The sequence below is a fragment of the Oryzias latipes genome, chromosome 7, assembly GCF_053564925.1.
Source record: "Oryzias latipes strain Hd-rR chromosome 7, Olatipes_Hd-rR_3.1".
In the NCBI taxonomy this organism is placed as follows: Eukaryota; Metazoa; Chordata; class Actinopteri; order Beloniformes; family Adrianichthyidae; genus Oryzias; species Oryzias latipes.
Window position 1 is genome coordinate 35,910,001 of NC_136243.1, and position 17,047 is coordinate 35,927,047.

A 17,047-nucleotide genomic window follows, 5' to 3' on the forward strand; every position below is an offset into this window, starting at 1 on the left:
ATAAAAACGCACAACCGTGACTTTTGCAGGGTTTGGAGTCCAGGAGAAGCCAGGCTTCAGCTGTCACTGAGGAACAGCAGAGATGAGCAGCAGGTGCAGCCGCCGGCTCCGAGGTCGTCGGCGCGTCTCCTGGAACCAGAGGTCATTAAAGCCGTTGCTGTTTGCTGGTGACAAAGTCAGAACCAAACCCTCAGGCTGTGTACTTTCCACTGTCTGCATGTGGTTGAGCTGAGGGGTTCTGGAGTCTCCTTTATGATCCAAACTTTACAGATCCAAATCCTTCACGTTCTTCTCCTGTCTGAAGAGCAGACATTTCTCCCTCAGAGACGGACTCATTAGTCATGTTTGGATGTTCTGGGGTCTCAGATGTGTGTCGGTGCTCCGGTCTGCCTGCAGGTGGTGCTGTGGGGCAGGAGCAGAGAGGAGTTGCACCACAGGATCTGCTCCCAGCAGCCCATCAGGGGCTGGGAGGGCCAGGCTGCACACCTGTACGGAGAGGTCCTTCATTCCTCCTTGGTGTCTCTGTGGGACCGGCACACTCAGGTTAGACGCCAGATGAGGTCAGGAGCTCATCTTCTCGTCTCATCGTCTGCGGTGAAGGACATTTAGAACATGAAGCTGTCTGAGAGGCAGATGAGGCAGAACGTGAAGAAAAGATGTTATGTTTGTGTCATCAGGAGACCAGGGAACTCTTCCTGGTTCTGTTCCCCTTCCATCTGCTGATTCTGGCCCTGGACCACTCCAGACGGGACTTCGCCTATCAGGTTCTTTTGTCTGTATTTCATTTAGAAACTCCTCCAGCCGAGAGAAGAAGGTTTGCATGTGTGAAGGCTGATCAACTGTAACATGCGAGTCTAAAGAACACCAAATCTTTTTAGAGTCATCTCTAACATCTCACTGATTCAGCGTCTATGAGCTGAACTTGAGGCGGTTGCAGGTCAGGAGCTGCAAACAGGCTGGCATGTGCAGCAGTGGGTTGTGGGTAAAAACTGAAGTCTGGTTAAAGAACCATGAGCTGTGACACACGAAGATGTTTCCTCCCCTGGATGGACAGTGAGCTGCACTCAGGAACTCGTAATAGTCCAATCCCCCAATGCAAATGTTGAGGGCCAAGCAGAGAGGCTTTGGGTCCCTCTTTTTTGGTCATTGGTTTGACCCAAACGTGGACTTGAACCCACTAGTTTCAAAGCAGTCGCTCCCCCACTAGGCCACTGGGCCAGTTTGGCTCTTGGAAGTAAAATGTAGTTTGAATCAAGTTCCTTTGAGTGGCCTCCTGTGGGAGGATGGAGAAACCATCTCTGTTGGAGAGTTTCTGAGCTGAAACTCAGACTCGGTCCAGAATCAGGGTTGGTCTGATCAGTTCTTCTTCGCAGGGCATTCTTCCTCTTTCTGGACTTTCTGTGAAGGCAGAACCAGACACATCCTATTCCCCACACGGGTTCGAGATCAGCGGTGAGTCCTTCAGGGTCAGCTCAGCGGGACGTCCTGAGCTGCACTAACTGCTGTCCACCTCTTCCATCAAGGTCCAATGATGGAGTCGAAGGTGTTCGTCTGCGCCAGCGCTGCAGACCTGCAGAGGTGGCTGCAGCTCATCGAAGACAGGAGATGCAGGTCCACGAAGCAGCCCAGCGGCCCGTCCCACTGCGCTCTGTCCTACCTCGTAAGGACCAACACCTCCTGCAGGAAACGGTGTCTCTGACCTGCTGCTAACACCTGCTGTCCCACCAGCTGCCGTGTGATGAACCCTGGAAAAGAGAAGAGCTGAAGAAATACTTACTGCACGCTCCCATCTGGCAGTGGGAGGGTTCACCCATCCAGCACATGGGGGAGCTGGTGTGCATGTCTGAGGTTCACATCACCAACTCCAGGCAGGCAAGAGCCCCCCCTGCAGTCCTCTTCTGAAACCCAAACCGATGCTTTTCTCATGAGCGCTTCAGAACCAGAACTGCATGAATCCTATTTCTGAAGAAAGTTTTTTTACATGGACATTACCCACAACTCAGCCGAGCAATCACTGTGCTCTAAAACAAAAACAGAAAGAAAATCAATTTTGCTTCATGAAAGGAAATACAGTTGGGTTTAATGAACTTGAATCAATCCCGTTTTGAGAGCAGCGGTTTTCCTCTGAGCTCAAACTTTATCGCCTTCGACCTCTGAACAGATTCTGCCGAACTCCTCACTCAAACGTGTTTTTCAGGGACGTCAGGAGAGGTTGCTGGTTCTCTTTCCTCAAGATCTGCTCCTGCTTTCTGTTGACAGCAAGCGGCTGAATGTGAAATATGAGGTAAGATGACAGACAGTTCTGCTCCTCATCCTCTGGTCTGGGTCCAAACGGTCTAGACTGAGGGTTCTGTCTTTAACAGCGGACCTGCTGTCTGCATAAACTGAAGCTTCTCAGTCATTAGATTTCCTTCGTTCTTCACCGAGGACCAAAGAAAGTTCACCTTTTCCTAAAACATCCTCCTTTGTATGAAACAGGGCCGGTTAGCCAGACGCAGCGTCAGAGCCGTGGAGCGCTCCGCCCTGCTCGGGCGGCTGGAGTTCGAGCTCACGGGTATGCTGCACTCACACAGGACATCCACACATTTCTACATTTGGACTGACGATGTCCTTGTGACCCTTGTGCTATCCTAGGTTCTTTAACATTGGGAGTTGGGTCATCTAGACCCACTAGACAGAGCTCTGAACTTTTTTTCTTCAATGATTTGTGATCTTCACTGGTGTCCATGGATTACATGAAATCTTTCCACCTTTATCCACCTTTGTCATGGTAGGGAGAACACATCTATGGAAGGGAGGGGTCATAGGATAGCACAAGGGTTAAGTCCAGTTGTTCTGAGTTCTGTGTAGCTTTAGAGTGCAAAGCTGCTCTCATGAAGCTGCCATGGATGTTTTTGTTGTAGGTGAACTATTGGAGCCCCTGCTGGTCTCCTGCTCCCACCTGGAGGACTATGAGGACTGGATGTTCCATCTGCAGCAGGTTGGACTGTTTCCTGTTTGTAGAACTCTGAGACTGTGTGAAACCGTGTCACAAAACCAAAAAGTGAAGCTGAAGAGAACCGCTAGCTTTTAACATAAAACGTTTATTCGCTACATAACGTTTATTCAAAAAAAGTAATAAAAAAAATAAAAAAGGGAAGAAAAAAAAGGGCCTCATATCTAAAATCAAAGGTTGGACATTTAGAATGACGGAAGACGGTCATCGTGTTCAGGTAGAAACTTAGAATGCAGCACAGATTGGGCTAAGGCAGCTGGATGCAACAGGGTGCAGCCGGATGCAGCTGCAGGATGCAGCTGAATGCTGCAGGATGCAGCTGGATGCAGCTTGATGCTGCAGGATGCTGTTGGATGCAGCAGGATGCTGTTGGATGCAGCTGGATGCTGCAGCTGGATGCAGCTGAATGCTGCAAGATGGAGCTAGATGCAGCTAGATGCAGCTGGATGCAGCTGGATGCTGCAGGATGCTGCAGCTGGATGCAGCTGAATGCTGCAAGATGGAGCTAGATGCAGCTAGATGCAGCTGGATGCAGCTGGATGCAGCTGGATGCTGCAGGATGCTGTTGGATGCAGCAGGATGCAGCTGGATGCAGCTGGATGCTGCAGGATGTTGTTGGATGCAGCAGGATGCAGCTGGATGCAGCTGGATGCTGCAGGATGCTGTTGGATGCAGCTGGATGCAGCTGAATGCTGCAGGATGCTGCAGCTAGATGCAGCTGGATGCAGCTGGATGCTGCAGGATGCTGTTGGATGCTGCAGGATGGAGCTGTGCATTCATTCAGGTGTTCAGATAATCTTAAACGCATCGTTGTCTGTCATTTATTGACATTTTTCTTGTGTTTAATTTTTACTCCTTCTTCCATCTTACTTTGAAAAAACTTCCTGTTGTAAAATCTAGGGCTGAAACCTGAAGGTTTGGTGTTTTGGGGCCTGATTCTTCGTCCCTTCTGAAACTCTTTGGAGCAGCAGCTTTTAGATCCATCCTTTACAGACACTGAGCGGTCAGCGTCCATGAATGTAGGAGATCCTTACAGGGTTCTGTGTGAGGAAAAGGGTTTGATGGAACTGGCCTGACTTCTGCCTCAGGATGAAACCTCGTCCTGAAAGCTCTTCAGTGCGTCTCTATGCTGAAGATGCTGTGCCTTTGTGGACTCGGACTCAAACCTGAACCGAGTTGTCTCTGCAGAAATGTTCTTCTGTCTTTGTTCCGCAGCTAGACAGGAGCGGCCACCTTACTCTGAATCTCAATCCTCATCCGATTGTTCCGAAGCTCCAGGGACGGCGGGCAGATTCCCGTCAACGGATGCAGCTGACTGCGCAGACGAACCACTCCAGATTACCCTGAGATTATACTCTCTGATTGGTGAGGGAGTGAGTGGCAGAACCACCCCAGATTATAATCTCTGATGTGTGATGACAGAGCATGGGAACCAGATCAGATTTCTCTGAGATTATAATCCCTGAGAACCGTATGTTGATGTTTGTCAGTAAACATAATAAATAAAGACGCTGTCATTTTCCGCTCAGAAAAAAAAATTGGATTCTGTTTATTTCAGTACAGTAGAACACAAGTTTCCCTTTATTGTATATTTTTTATTCAGTATAAAATACGGTTGTAAAAGTAAACGAACCCCCCATCTCTTCTTGGAGGATCAAATCCATGAGCATCAGGGTGTGAGGAACATAAATAACTATGTAAAGAGGCTCAGTTACACTGAGTGGGACCTCAGTTAGGGGGGGGGGCAGTATCTTTAGTCTGTTTGGCTCCTGAAAGTGGGAGAAAGCTTTAAAACGATCTGCAGTGGAGTCTTCCTCACAAAGGTTTCTTTGGTTGGTTCAGGAAAAAAAATCCAATTTCAGATTAAATTAAATATGTTTTAAGTCAGACACCATAAAAAGTCTAAACATGTGGCTAAAAATACGTTTTTTTAAGTATGAAAAGAGGTTAGCAGATAAATAAAAGGACAGTGCATCGGTTGGGGACTATTTTCAGCGATCTGGTTTGTATTTACAGCAGCGGGGTGGGGGGTGGGGGGTCTTTTCTTTGTTATTTCTTTCTTAGTTCAGTCTAAACTAAAGAGTTCAGCACTTCTATCAGATGCAAACCCCCCAAAAAACATTACAGGCTGTTCAAAGGCAGCGGTTTGTACTGGGGGGGGGGGGGGGGGGGGGGGGGGGTGTTAGTCATCTAGAGTCACTTTTCCATTGGAAGACCTGAAAGAACACAAAGTCTTCATCGATCACAGACGTCCAGCTCTGCAGACGACGCCACAGATCAGTTCAGAGTTCTCCGTCGAGCTTCATGATCTTCTGCCTCTGAGAAAGCAGGAACCACAAAACCGTGGGACCGAGCTGAGAACAGGCACGGGGGGGGGGTTGTTTGACCATCGACTGTATGACAGAACTGGACTGACAGACGACAGCCATAGAAAATGGTTTATTCCGCCTCCAACCATACGGATGCCGCCATGTTGGAGCCAGATGTTGTCAGTAAGCAGCAATCTGACTTTAGAATGGGCTACATGAAATCTGTCAATCAAACGTTTTGGCTAGAGGTGGGGGCCAGCATGCTTCACCTACTCTTATCGAGGGCTCTGATTGGTTAGTTTATTACTTTAAAACTTGAACTACAGAAAAATGTTTAAAAATTGAGGATTATTAGGAAGATGTAAAAAAAAGCCAGAGTGGTTCTTCTGACCAACAGAATGACTGAGGAACAGCTGTTTATTTCTCTGTAGAAGTCGGTGGGATTTTGGCTTCCTGGAGCCACTTCCTGTTTGGAAAGCCATGGGGGAGGGGCCACTCAGTCCAGTTCTCAGATACAGTCAATACGTGTGACTTGCTCCAGTCAAAGCTGCACATGTGCAGTAAAGGTTTTTCTATACTCTGCAATCTCTAATAACAGTAGTTTTATCAGCTTTTGTGACGACTCTTCCAAGCAGCATGCTAACATTAGCGTGTCCCAATGTCAGTCTGCTCATCGTTCTGCAGACCGGGGGGGGGGGGATGCATCCTCCAATCAGACGCTCTAAAGACTCAGAAGTTTCTGAATCCAGAAGGAACCAGCAGCAGAAATCTCAATTTTTCAGAAGACTTTGAGCTTAAAATGTTTGATCCAAAAAGCAGTGTTTGCATTCAAAGAGTGTTTATGAAAATCTGATGCACTTTAGCCTCTGCGCTCCACATATGGACCCCCCCCACCACCACCACCAGCGGCAGGTGAGCCGTCCTCAGTCCTCCACCCTCAGTTTCTGTGTGACACATTTGATGCGGATATTCTCCCGCAGGTTGCGCAGGCGTGCGCTGCGGCTTGTGATTTCCTCCACGTAGGTTTTGGGGAACCAGCCACGCTCCCCGTCTGACAGGCGGATGCCCTCCACCCAGCCTGGGAAACCCAACAGACACCAGACGCTCACACGGTTGGTCAGATTTGCTGAGGTTCGGATGAAGGCTCTTACCGTCACTCGTTATTATCTTGGCGTGAAGGATGTCTGCTTTTTCCAGCGTTAGCTCGTCGTGCTCCTGAGCTTGATAACTTTTGATGCACTGAACCTGCGATATATCTGCAGAGAAAGGAAGACGGTGAGGGTTGAGCCGGGTCTGAAGGGTCTGCAGCTTCTCAGCAGCTCACCGTCGTTCTCTGTGGCCTGCTCAATGTCCTCCAGTGGGTTTGACGGGAACATTGCTGTGATCCACCTCTGCTTCCCGCTCCTGAACAGAGGAGCAACAAGGCCCGTTATGGACAGAGAAGCATCCCAGGTGAGCCACGTGACAGACGGATGCTGCTCACTCAGTGTGGGACTTGAGCAGGATCTGATGTTTGAGCTGCTGGCCTTCACACAGCTGCAGGTGGAAGATGAAGCCTGAGATGCCCTGCAGCTTCTGACTCAGATCCTTCACCTTCAGCTCTCCAATCTTGGCATGGACAAACACCATGAACTTCCACGTTCTGCAAAGGAAAGAAAGAGAAGGGATGTAGATTCCTGCATTGAGCTGACTGAAGCGTTGGCGCCCCGAGCAGCCGGGACACGGATGCTTTCCTGCCAGCAGCAGTCAGAGAAGAAACGTCTAAATGTGGGTTTTTACATCCTGCATCTTTCAGTCTCATCAATGTTTGGTTCAGACTGAAAGCAGCATTTCAGGCCCCCAAAGCAACATGGGAACTGAAACCAAAGAAATTAAAAGCAGAACGATGGAAACAAAGGTTTGGAGCTTTGAGGCATTGGAACCTTTTTGGACCAACACTGACTGTCAAAATCAAAAAGACTTTTGCAAACAGCAGCAGATTGGAAACGTTTTTTCTGATTCTTCAGCCTCTGGTCCAATGATCATTAGAAATAAGTGTCCATGGAAACGTGTTGAGAACTCCGCCTACAATGTTATTCAAACAGCAACTAAAGATGAGATGAAAATGCTGTTTGTTCCATTTGCAGGAAACAAGTTTTTGTCTGCAGTAGTTCTCACAGTGACGCACATCAGCATCAACTGCAAACCCAGGCCCTTCAAAGGTTCATCTGAACATTGTTCTTCTGCTCTCAGTGAGGATTTCCTCCACCATGAAGCATCGTGAACTTGGTGAAGGTGTTTGCTAAAGGCCTGAAACGGAAAACCCGCCGGAGGCCCGACCTGCTCTCCAGCACCACTCACTCTTTCCTCCGGGACAGCAGCAGGCAGTCGTTGAACAAGTGGAGGTACACTGGCTTGGTGGGCAGCTTGAGCTTTGATCCAGAGATGCTCATCATCGGAGTGTCCACCTCAAGAAGTTCCCCGTGTTTCACCAGCCAGCGGGACTGAGAGATGAGCGGAAAAATCTGCAGCAGAAGGAGGGATGATGAAAAAAAACTGCTTCAGCTTGGAGCCAAAGCCCTCAAACTGGACGCACTTTGCCTTCAAAGTGAATCTTCTTGTTGAGGTGGATGAGCTCCTCCATCCTCTTCATGGACTGCACGCTGGAGTTGCACTCTCTGATGATCTGAGCAGCACAACATGGTTATTTCTGCAGACAACCGTCCTCCTACTGTCACAGAAGCGGATCGGCACCTTTTTTAGCTCGTTGAAGGCTTTGGTGGCGGTGTCTTCATCTCGTGATCCTGGAGCCGTTCGCTTCAAGATGTTCTGGGAAACAAAGCAACTTTAGTCACATGCTGGCAGGAGAGAGGCACAAAGCTGATCCCAACATGAGCGCTGTCTAACGAGGAACACGTTGCACCTCCACCAGCATCTTCAGCCGTGTGATCCTCTGAAACGGGAGGATCAGAAAAGAGGTCAGAGGGAGTCTTTGGCACACGGCGTCCTCCTCCAGGCGGGCCAGGATGCCCGGGAATCGAGGGTTTTCCTGCCTGAGAGGACAGAGGACAGGAACAAGTTGCAGAGTCTGAAGGTGGTTAGCAGCTAAGGAGCTTCGTGGAAGCTGCAGTTCAAGCAACAACTCACAGCAGCCGCTGGTACGTCTGCTCCTGATAAGCCTGGTTGGTTACGTAAGGCAGGTAGACTCTTCGCAGAGCAGTGCAGTGGTCCAGCACAATGTCACAAACATCAAAACGGAGAATGTCCTCCTCCAGCCGGCGCTCCAGGTCCAGCAGAAACCTGGAGAGAGAGGACAATCCGCTCAGAGGAGGTCTGATGCAAGAGGAGGTACAGAAGAGGGGAAAATGTGCAGCTCTTCACCTCTCACTGACGTCTTTGACTTCAGGGAGTTTGGAGAAGAGCCACTGCTTCTCCTGAGCTCCGAGACACTCGGCCAGCTCCTGGGACAGCATGAAGTGGTCCACTGCGATGGTCAAGCTACGGATGTAGGACGCCTCTGACGTCACCAGCTCAAACTTTGCCTGAGGGCAAGAAGGTGGAGTTTGAACCTCGTGCAGCGCTCCAGCAGAGAACGTCCAGGATGAAGAGCCGTCATCTTACCCACCTCCTGTAATTTCCTCTCCTCCTTGCTGAAGTGGTCCAGCTGGCCGCTGGTCCGGACGTCTGGTATATCCTGCCACAGCGCAAAAGCAGAACCTCTTGAGGAGCGAAAGGAGCTGGACGGAGACAGATTTGATGGAGACTGGGTCCCATCGGACCCGTCGTCCCTCAGGCCCTCCTCCTCTGTGCTGGGCTCCTTCCCCTGCTGTCTCTGGATCTCTCTGTTGATGGCAACGTCACTGTATTCCTGGTACAGGATCGCTGCAAAACCCAGACGCCAAAACAGGTTAAGTCCAGAAAAACCACAGAGGGTGGAGATCTGACAGAAGCAGAGACGCACAGCTGGGCAGGAACCGCGAGAGCCGGTTTGAGCCCAAAACCGGAGCGACGCCGCCCAAGTCCTCCTCCGTGGATTTCTTCCTCATCCTGGGGAGGGACAGTCAAAGGATCTTAGAACATGTCTGTCTCCATGAGAGGAGGTACTCCTGATCGCCTCCTCATTACCCGAGCTTTGTGCTCCACCGATGAGCACCGTCACTGCTGGGCAGGGGGGGCGCCTGTCCAACAGGACTGTGGGGGCCGCTGTCACCAGAGCCTCCGGAGCCGCGGTGTCTGTGGTTGGACTTATCTGTAGAAGAGCCAAAGCAGATGGAGGATCAGTGCCGCCAGACGGAAGCTTCTCTGCTGCTTTACTGATGACGATGGAAGCCCAAAAACCAAACTCTGGGATGCTACCAGCCATGTGACACGCTACACACGTGTTCTTGAAGGCATGTTTAGCATTTGGTGTTCAGACTGGACTGTCGTTCCCTGATACTAACGCATGGACCTACAGTCTTGGTGTGAAACGTCATAAATCGGTGTAAATCTGGTGAATCTTTTCTTTCTCAGCTCTTCTCCGATAAATGAGACTTGGTGTTATAGAATTCCAGCCAGACACAAACCGCAATTAAGAATTTCTCGTTCTTGATCAATTTTCAAATAGTTGGCACTTCCGTGAATCAACAGGGACGCCATCCGTGCATCACTAACAGATCAGAGTCCCTGATTGGTCAAAGTTCAGCTGGTTTAACCTTTAACAGGCGTTTGGACGTCGAGCCAGAAAACAGACATGAAACGCAGCTGTTTTAACGCTCAAGCTCCAAACATGTTTACATGGAGTTTTCCAGTGAAGTGGTCACATCGAGGCGTGTGGCGGAGGGCGGTGTGAGCGTAGCTTTAGGGATCTGACTTACAGTCGGGGTTGGGGCTCTGCCGGTCCCTGGAAGCCACCCGAGCCGACAGTGACTTCCCCAGCTTCAGAGTAAAGGAGCTTTTCCTTTGAGAAAGCTGCAGTCTGGAAATCAGCTCTGAAGCGGAGAAGCGCCGCCGCTCTTGGTCTCCATGACGACAGCGTGTCAGAAAGCTCCCTCCTGAGGGGACGGATGCCTCCACGCATCTGCGGTCCTCCTCGGCTCCTGGATCAGAGTCCTCTATGATCCGCAACGGCTCTTCAGGGACGTCGAAAATATCCTCCTGACTGAGGTCTGCGGCACCGTCTGTGGATGGGGGGGTGAAGGGGGTCTCCAGGGACGATAATCCACTCAGGTCCTCCTCCAGGAAAGAAGCAAAGGGTCCAGGAAAGATGTAGTCGGCCTCCAGAACCGGGCTGCTGAGGGACTCGTCACTCAGGCTGTCTGGAGAATAAACCTGCATTTTTCGCCCTGGAGAGAAGAAAACCTGAAGTTAACAGAAGAAGTCAGCCTGAAAGCCCGGCTGTTCCATCTACTCACGCATGGACTTCTCCTTGATGGACCCCTGGGAGCTTCTTCTCTGAGGAAGGCTGTCTGGACCTGGAAACCCCGGGCTTTCAGGAGAGGATGGGGAGCACGGTGCCTGAGCTTCCCAGCCGTACAGAGAGGACAGGGGCAGAGGCAGAGGAAGGCTGAGAGCCGCGTGGAGCGGGCGACAAACGGTCGTGACCGTTCGATGCGGCTCTGCCTGCTCCTGTGGGAACGTCCTGCTGGGATTTTTGTGTTGGAGCTCATCCTTGGTACCTCCAGGAGGGGGGGGCCTCGTGTCGTGTTCACTGGCTGTCCTGTGGCGGCCCTTCTGCATGTCATTCAGCTCAATCCGAGTCTGACTGAAGCCTCTCAGAGGCACAGAGTGAGACATGCATTCAGCGTCAGAGATCACGCTTGACCTCTGCGGACCAAAACACGGTAGTCTGGGGGTCACCGATGGCTGCAGCTCGATAAAAGCCAACGTCTCCTGCTGGCACACGGCAACGTGCCTGTGGAGGAGAGGCCTGCCCTCCCTGGAGTCACTGGGCGCCTGGGGCTCTCCTGAGCGCGGGATCCACATGCTGGGACGTTCTCCTCTGCAGCCAAAAGCATGAAGGTGGGGCTGGAAATCAGGAAAGCTTGATAATCCATACCCGGGGAACATGGCTGAACGGGCTCATGGGAGCTGCAGCAGAGAAAAGAAAGCAAACGTTTGATGCGGACATGCTGGGGCAGCAGCTCTGTGAAGTAAACTGTTGAAAGAGCACAAAGGAGGCAAAACAATTTAAACAAAAAAACCTCCAGGGTTTCCTTCTTCCCCACTTTTAGAAAACAAACTCAAACAAAAGTGACTACGGGTTGGTTTGATCCAGACGGAGGGTTTCTTCTGTCCTGCAGATGCTCTTCCAGAGAAACTCATGTTCATTCTGCTCCAACATCAGAGTCATCTGGTTCCCTCACCTGGATGTAGAAAAAACTGCCTGGCATAACATCTAAGAAACCCGCCAACGTGAAAACTGGCTTGAAGAATTACACTCACTTTCACTTTTCAGTCCACAAACAAACCTGCCCTGCTAGTGGTCATCATCCCCACAAACGGATCAACAGAAGGCAGCCAAGCCCAGGAATAATGTGGATGCAGTTCATGAAAGATGATGGAGGACACCCCCCCTCCATGGTATGTGTTACTGGTAGCCATTACCAGGGAATCCCACCAATGGCTCCAAACATCTGGACTGAGGCAAAGCCATGGCTCTCGGCTGCAGACGCAAACGTTCACCACAAAAAGTAGGATCCGACATCCCTGAGAAAAAGGTCACTGTAGCTGCAAGCCAAGGACCAGATGGAGCGCCATGAGCCACAGCTGCAGGGTGAAGGAAGATCTGCATTGAAGTTTGGAATGGAGGTCCAAAGGTGAAGGTGAACCAGAAGCGCTTCAGCAGGTGAAGGAGTTGGTCTACGACATCTTCTGAGCTGACGGACTCTTGGAGATGAAACCCCGCGCTGAGCAGACATCACTACGGATGTGTGAAGGGCTTGTCAAACACCCATTTGAAGTGTGCTGAGCTGTTTCCTGCTCTAATTAAAGGCCTCTACATCACATTCAGCCCCTGTACTTAACACACACACACACACACACTGTCAACACCCTCACCTTTCACCTGAGCAGGCGGTCATGTTGTGGCTCTGCCTTCCTTCAGCCTCTCTGCATAGCCGCCACCTTTTCTAAATGAATATTTACGGTGAGCGTGTTAAAGCCAGGAGCGGGTCATGATGTCCGATGTCCTCACAGACATCAGTGGAGCTCCTGCTTCCTCAGCAGGTAATCCTCCTCTTCTGGACTGAACACCTGCAGAGGGCTTTCTGAATGAAAGGTCGCTATATGTTATTTTCTTTATCATAAGGAGCAGAATCTCAAACACCTGAGGATCCTTCTGACACACCTACGGAGGTCAAACGCCGCTTTGAACAGTTTCTACCTGCTGGTATTTGTTAGAAAAGCAGATCGCATCATTTTTGTCATTTCCTCATCAGACATCAATGAGGATCAAACTTTGGGACATAAATGCTGGAAGCAGAAATGTCAGGAAGGAAATGTTTTTACGAAGTGCAGAGGAATCTTTTTTTTATCTCTAAGTCATCCAACATTGTTGATCACGGAGCAGTTCAGTGTTCAAAGAAGGATGAATGTTAAGCCATAGTCACGTGCACACATACGAATGCTGCAGGTTTTTGGGATTTCCGGGTCTGTAGAGGGTCGTAGAGAGGAGCGGCTGCACCTTAAGGGGAGCTCAGGTGTGTCTACAGTCCATGACAATGGAACGTACCATTGTGTTTTGTGTGGTAAGAGTATCATGAAGTATTCCTGAGGATAATGGAAGTCACACACACTTCTGATGTACAGGTGATGCTGTTGTACGCCGTCCTTACGCCACACTCTAGCCGTTAGTAAAGTGTGAATTCTGGCTCCTTACTGAACATGCAGATGCTGCACGCACGTGGTGTGCACGTGATCCGTAAGTACCTGCAGGGCGTCCACATGAACCACACTCTGATTGTCTAAGAGTCGGGCTGCAGCGAGGAGCGTGCACGTGTCACGTGAACAGCTCTAACGGGCTCCTCGTTCAGTCTGCAGGATGTGTGTGTGTGTGTGTGTGGGCGGGGGGGTTTGAAAACATGAAAAAACTGTGTGACACGCCTGTGTCTGACCTACTTCCTGTACTTACCCCTACGTGTTGTAGAAGTGTTCTCTACCACCTGCATGACCGCAGAAAAACATACATGTTTACCGTCTATGGGTTCACTGAGCGGTCTACCTACCGTGATATTTGGTGCGGGTCACCTGCCTACAGGTACATACATACCTGTACAGGTATGCCTGTTTTCCCCTGCAGACGGCCCGTAAGGACAGTTGAGACTAAGACTTTAATAATTAACTGAAGTCTCTTATCTGTTGCTCCACACTCAGAACAAAAACCAGCCTTCTTGTTTCTAATTTTATTCTCGCATTCATCTTCTATGGTACATGGAACCTGAGGTGTCACATCTGTGTGGCCCCAGGGGGGCACGCCGCTTCTCATAGGGGGGGTCTTTCTGGAAAATCAGAGCTTTTTAAAGGTGCTGTGACCACGAGGCTGTTGAGAAGCCAAACCTTCTCTCAGGTGGGTCAGTCAGTGCTATCTGTCGCTGTTTCTCCCTGACACACGTGCACGTGGTGCACATGCACACACACACACACACACACGTGCACACAACAGCACTGCTTAGCGCAGCCACAATTGGTTACCTGTTCTCGGCTGCAGACAAAGGCGGTCTTTATCTGTGTTCCTGGGCTGCGCTGGCCTGAACACAGGACACCTGAGAGGGTGTGGGAACTGCCTCTGCTGATCCACTTCTACGGTGCAGCCGCTGAGCCATAGCAACACATCCAGACCTCTGCTGCAGAATGACACCAGCTTATTAGTGTCTGCATGTGATTACTTGGTGCTTAAGCCATAATCCTGCTGCTCTGCACTTATTTAAACTTTACTTACATCTACTGTCTGACATGCCAGGCCAGAAATGAATGATCTGAAGTGTTTTCAGGACAAACAGATGCAAATAAATCTGCTGCCATGATTGGGTGAAAATCCTAATGAATGATTGTTCGGGTAATCCCCCACCAGCAGCTTAATCCCAGGAATCTATGTGGAAAATTAGCGTGTGCTTGTTTGATCAGGAGCCTCCAGGACGTGACGTTTAACAAACATGAAGACATCGGCTCCTCGCAGACGCCGTTTCATCACTGTATTAAAACGGCCCTCCTTCCAGAGACGAGTCATTAGTCTCGTCAGAGCAGGCTGTCATGGTTAAAGACTTTCTCCCTGTAATTTCACTAGGCTGCTCCAAGACGCCATGTCTGCTCGTGGAAACCGGAGAACGGCACGCCGGCAGAAGACAGATAAAGGGCGTTTTTAATTGCCATACTTTTCCTTATCAAGGTCTCACAATAATCCTTGGATGGATCTGTGAATCAGTGAAGCACAATTCTGCCCCAAATCCTGTCTGATGCACCATGAAGTGGAGTGGTGGTGGTGGTGGGGGGGGGGGGGGGGGGCTGTTAACATATAGATTGATTAGAGGAGTGAATGATGGATTTTAGAGCAGCCATGGCTCGTTTTCCTCATGTTTGAGTGCTTCACTGACGGAGGGAACTATCTCTTTCTTACACAGATCTGAAGATCGTCTGAAGTCACATGGTTTGGATTTTGTGGTCTGATTTTGGTGCAAAGGACGTCGATGTGGTTTCATTTGATCGGACCGAAGGAACTCATCCAAAAACCTGAACGATCCATATTTGAGGTGGACGGAGCAGACAGCCAAGCGGGCCTTCGGGAGTCACATACAGAGACACCGGATTCGCCGTTTCAAACCAAAGGCGGCGCCTTAAACAGGAGTTTAGTTCATTTTAGTTCATTTCCTTTTATCCGTCTGTGAATCGCTGAGGCGGTCAGTGTTTCACATCATTCCCCGGTCTCTACTTCAGCTCTCTGACATGAACCGGAAACAGAAGCATCAGACGGTCCAGATGTTCACCACCTTCATCTGACTTTTGCTTCCCTCTGAAGTTTTTCTCCAACCTGAATGCCGAATGAAGCGGCTCAGAAATGTCTGCGTTTGTTGAAAACTGTGAAATCAGAACCAAGAAACGTTACGGACAACAGCAAATCCGGGAGAACAACCGTCAAACTTTGGAGTGAAAATGGAACCAGAAAATAGACTTCAGTGGGAGTTTGGTCCATGGACGTTTCTGAGAATGAAACCCAAACTGCCGCTGATGCAGAAAATAAAAAAACGCAGAGAGCTGTTCCAGTTCTGAACAGACCTTTCATGCAGATTCAGAAACTGCTGCAGAATTTTCAAGGGTGCAAAAACCTCCAAACACTTTTCTTTCTGTTCATCAAAACAAATGCAAAAACATTTGTTCAACAAAATGAAAAAGCTGCAGAATTGAAGCAGAACAGATAGATCTTCTCGTTTGTCACCCCAAGCAGAACTGGACATAGGTTCCGGCCCGCCGTGATTTCTGAAGCGTTTGTCTAATCGGAAAGGCCCAAGGGGTCAAAAACAGCTGCTTTCAACAGGCGGCTGACTGAGCCCGATCCGAACCCCTGCAGAGGTTTTCAGAACATTCCTCTTCTACAGTCATGTTACAGAAGCCTTTGGGGTTCTTTCAGTGGTCCGCATCACTGCTGATGAGTAACGGGCTTCTGTGGCGCGAGCGGTCGGGGGGGGGGGTCCTGACAGTGTGGTGTCACCGGCTCACGTGTACGTGTGAGGCTGCAGCGTAACTCCATCACATCAGACCACTAATTGCCCGGCAGCAGACCAAACAGCCCCGCATTGTCTGCAGACAAGACGTGACATCAGCGGGCGCCACTTCTGGAAAAACCTCCCTGTTGGAAAAACCAGTTTGTGTCACTGCTGGAAAGTGATCCGTTGCTCCCAACCTGCCAGCAAAGGTGTCACAATCCTTACGTTAAGCTATGGATAAAAACTGCATCCTTCATCCTCCATTGTCAGACGGTTTACAGCCGGCCTTCAGGGACGCCATGAGTGAGCACGGCCTCACAGTCGCACAAACACAACCTCCACCCGGATGAGTCCACCACCCAGGGCCACATCCAGCCGGACTCCTGCTAACAGAAACAGGCCTTTACAGAAAACCGTCTCACAAGTAAACGCCAAAAAACGTGGGGCCTTTAACCTCCCCCCATCGGCGTCTCGCCTTTCAGCCCAACAACTGCAGCTAGATAAGCTGATACCCAAGAATCACACACCCAGGATAGCACGGATACAAAGGAACTATTGACAAACCTCGTGGAAATAACCCGCTCTAATTATGCTGCTTTGCCATAACTCACAGAACGGCAGAGTTTGATGGAGAGTCAAGGATCCAGCAGCTGGTAAACCCAGAAAATCTCTTAATCAGTACCTTCTGACAGAAAAGGGCTGAGAGCAAACACTCAGATTCTCCCAGTGCTTTTGGGAAGCAGCACGGTTGTTTGAACCAAAAGACGAATGTTGAAAATCCTGGGTGAAGAATAAAGATCCTCACGTTTGTTCTCCATCGTCTCACCAAAACCGGATTTCAGTCAAACAACAAACACAATGTCCCCAAAAATCAGACGATAATGTTTTTGCTCTTTGGACCAGATTCACTCTACAATGTTCTGAACTTCTGACGTTTGTGTCAATAAAGCTTTTCCACGACCCGCATCATCCTGAAAACCTTCGGAATGACCTTCATCAAACTGAAGAGTCTTCAGATGACAGAGAGTAAGGAGTTTCTGAAGGTCGTGACATCACAGGAGCACAGCGCTGAGCCTTGAATGAAGGTC

At 49.9% G+C, this 17,047-nt stretch overlaps 3 protein-coding genes across 5 annotated transcripts in view; 1 reads left to right on the plus strand and 2 right to left on the minus strand.

The window, feature by feature from the left end:
• The window catches only part of LOC101168915 (putative pleckstrin homology domain-containing family N member 1), a 6,473-nt gene extending 1,940 nt beyond the window's left edge, over nucleotides 1-4,533 (plus strand). Inside the window, exons 2-11 of one of the 2 annotated variants that reach the window (XM_004084422.5) lie at nucleotides 30-141; nucleotides 397-543; nucleotides 678-764; nucleotides 1,374-1,452; nucleotides 1,524-1,660; nucleotides 1,729-1,872; nucleotides 2,198-2,284; nucleotides 2,479-2,554; nucleotides 2,904-2,980; nucleotides 4,215-4,533. In XM_004084422.5, the coding sequence (XP_004084470.1) occupies nucleotides 30-141; nucleotides 397-543; nucleotides 678-764; nucleotides 1,374-1,452; nucleotides 1,524-1,660; nucleotides 1,729-1,872; nucleotides 2,198-2,284; nucleotides 2,479-2,554; nucleotides 2,904-2,980; nucleotides 4,215-4,238 (970 nt within the window). In that variant the 3' untranslated portion in view covers nucleotides 4,239-4,533. Of the gene's footprint in view, nucleotides 1-29; nucleotides 142-396; nucleotides 544-677; nucleotides 765-1,373; nucleotides 1,453-1,523; nucleotides 1,661-1,728; nucleotides 1,873-2,197; nucleotides 2,285-2,478; nucleotides 2,555-2,903; nucleotides 2,981-4,210 lie in introns of both variants that reach the window. The other variant, XM_011492660.4, reaches the window with a different exon arrangement.
• The window catches only part of arhgef19 (Rho guanine nucleotide exchange factor (GEF) 19), a 15,557-nt gene continuing 3,030 nt past the window's right edge, over nucleotides 4,521-17,047 (minus strand). The window contains exons 1-16 of one of the 2 annotated variants that reach the window (XM_020699815.3): nucleotides 12,322-12,461; nucleotides 10,677-11,352; nucleotides 10,140-10,607; nucleotides 9,409-9,532; nucleotides 9,245-9,330; nucleotides 8,909-9,165; nucleotides 8,665-8,825; nucleotides 8,431-8,583; nucleotides 8,207-8,336; nucleotides 8,038-8,112; nucleotides 7,880-7,969; nucleotides 7,645-7,808; nucleotides 6,788-6,946; nucleotides 6,629-6,708; nucleotides 6,456-6,560; nucleotides 4,521-6,382 (exon numbers count right to left, since the gene is read on the minus strand). In XM_020699815.3, the coding sequence (XP_020555474.1) occupies nucleotides 6,228-6,382; nucleotides 6,456-6,560; nucleotides 6,629-6,708; nucleotides 6,788-6,946; nucleotides 7,645-7,808; nucleotides 7,880-7,969; nucleotides 8,038-8,112; nucleotides 8,207-8,336; nucleotides 8,431-8,583; nucleotides 8,665-8,825; nucleotides 8,909-9,165; nucleotides 9,245-9,330; nucleotides 9,409-9,532; nucleotides 10,140-10,607; nucleotides 10,677-11,331 (2,862 nt within the window). In that variant the 5' untranslated portion in view covers nucleotides 11,332-11,352; nucleotides 12,322-12,461 and the 3' untranslated portion in view covers nucleotides 4,521-6,227. Of the gene's footprint in view, nucleotides 6,383-6,455; nucleotides 6,561-6,628; nucleotides 6,709-6,787; nucleotides 6,947-7,644; nucleotides 7,809-7,879; nucleotides 7,970-8,037; nucleotides 8,113-8,206; nucleotides 8,337-8,430; nucleotides 8,584-8,664; nucleotides 8,826-8,908; nucleotides 9,166-9,244; nucleotides 9,331-9,408; nucleotides 9,533-10,139; nucleotides 10,608-10,676; nucleotides 11,353-12,321; nucleotides 12,462-17,047 lie in introns of those variants that run through there. The other variant, XM_004084425.5, reaches the window with a different exon arrangement.
• The window catches only part of ano11 (anoctamin 11), a 23,218-nt gene continuing 18,565 nt past the window's right edge, over nucleotides 12,395-17,047 (minus strand). Inside the window, exons 22-23 of the mRNA XM_023956283.2 lie at nucleotides 13,954-14,105; nucleotides 12,395-12,530 (exon numbers count right to left, since the gene is read on the minus strand). Of these exons, the coding sequence (XP_023812051.1) occupies nucleotides 13,983-14,105 (123 nt within the window). The 3' untranslated portion in view covers nucleotides 12,395-12,530; nucleotides 13,954-13,982. The remainder of the gene's footprint in view (nucleotides 12,531-13,953; nucleotides 14,106-17,047) is intronic.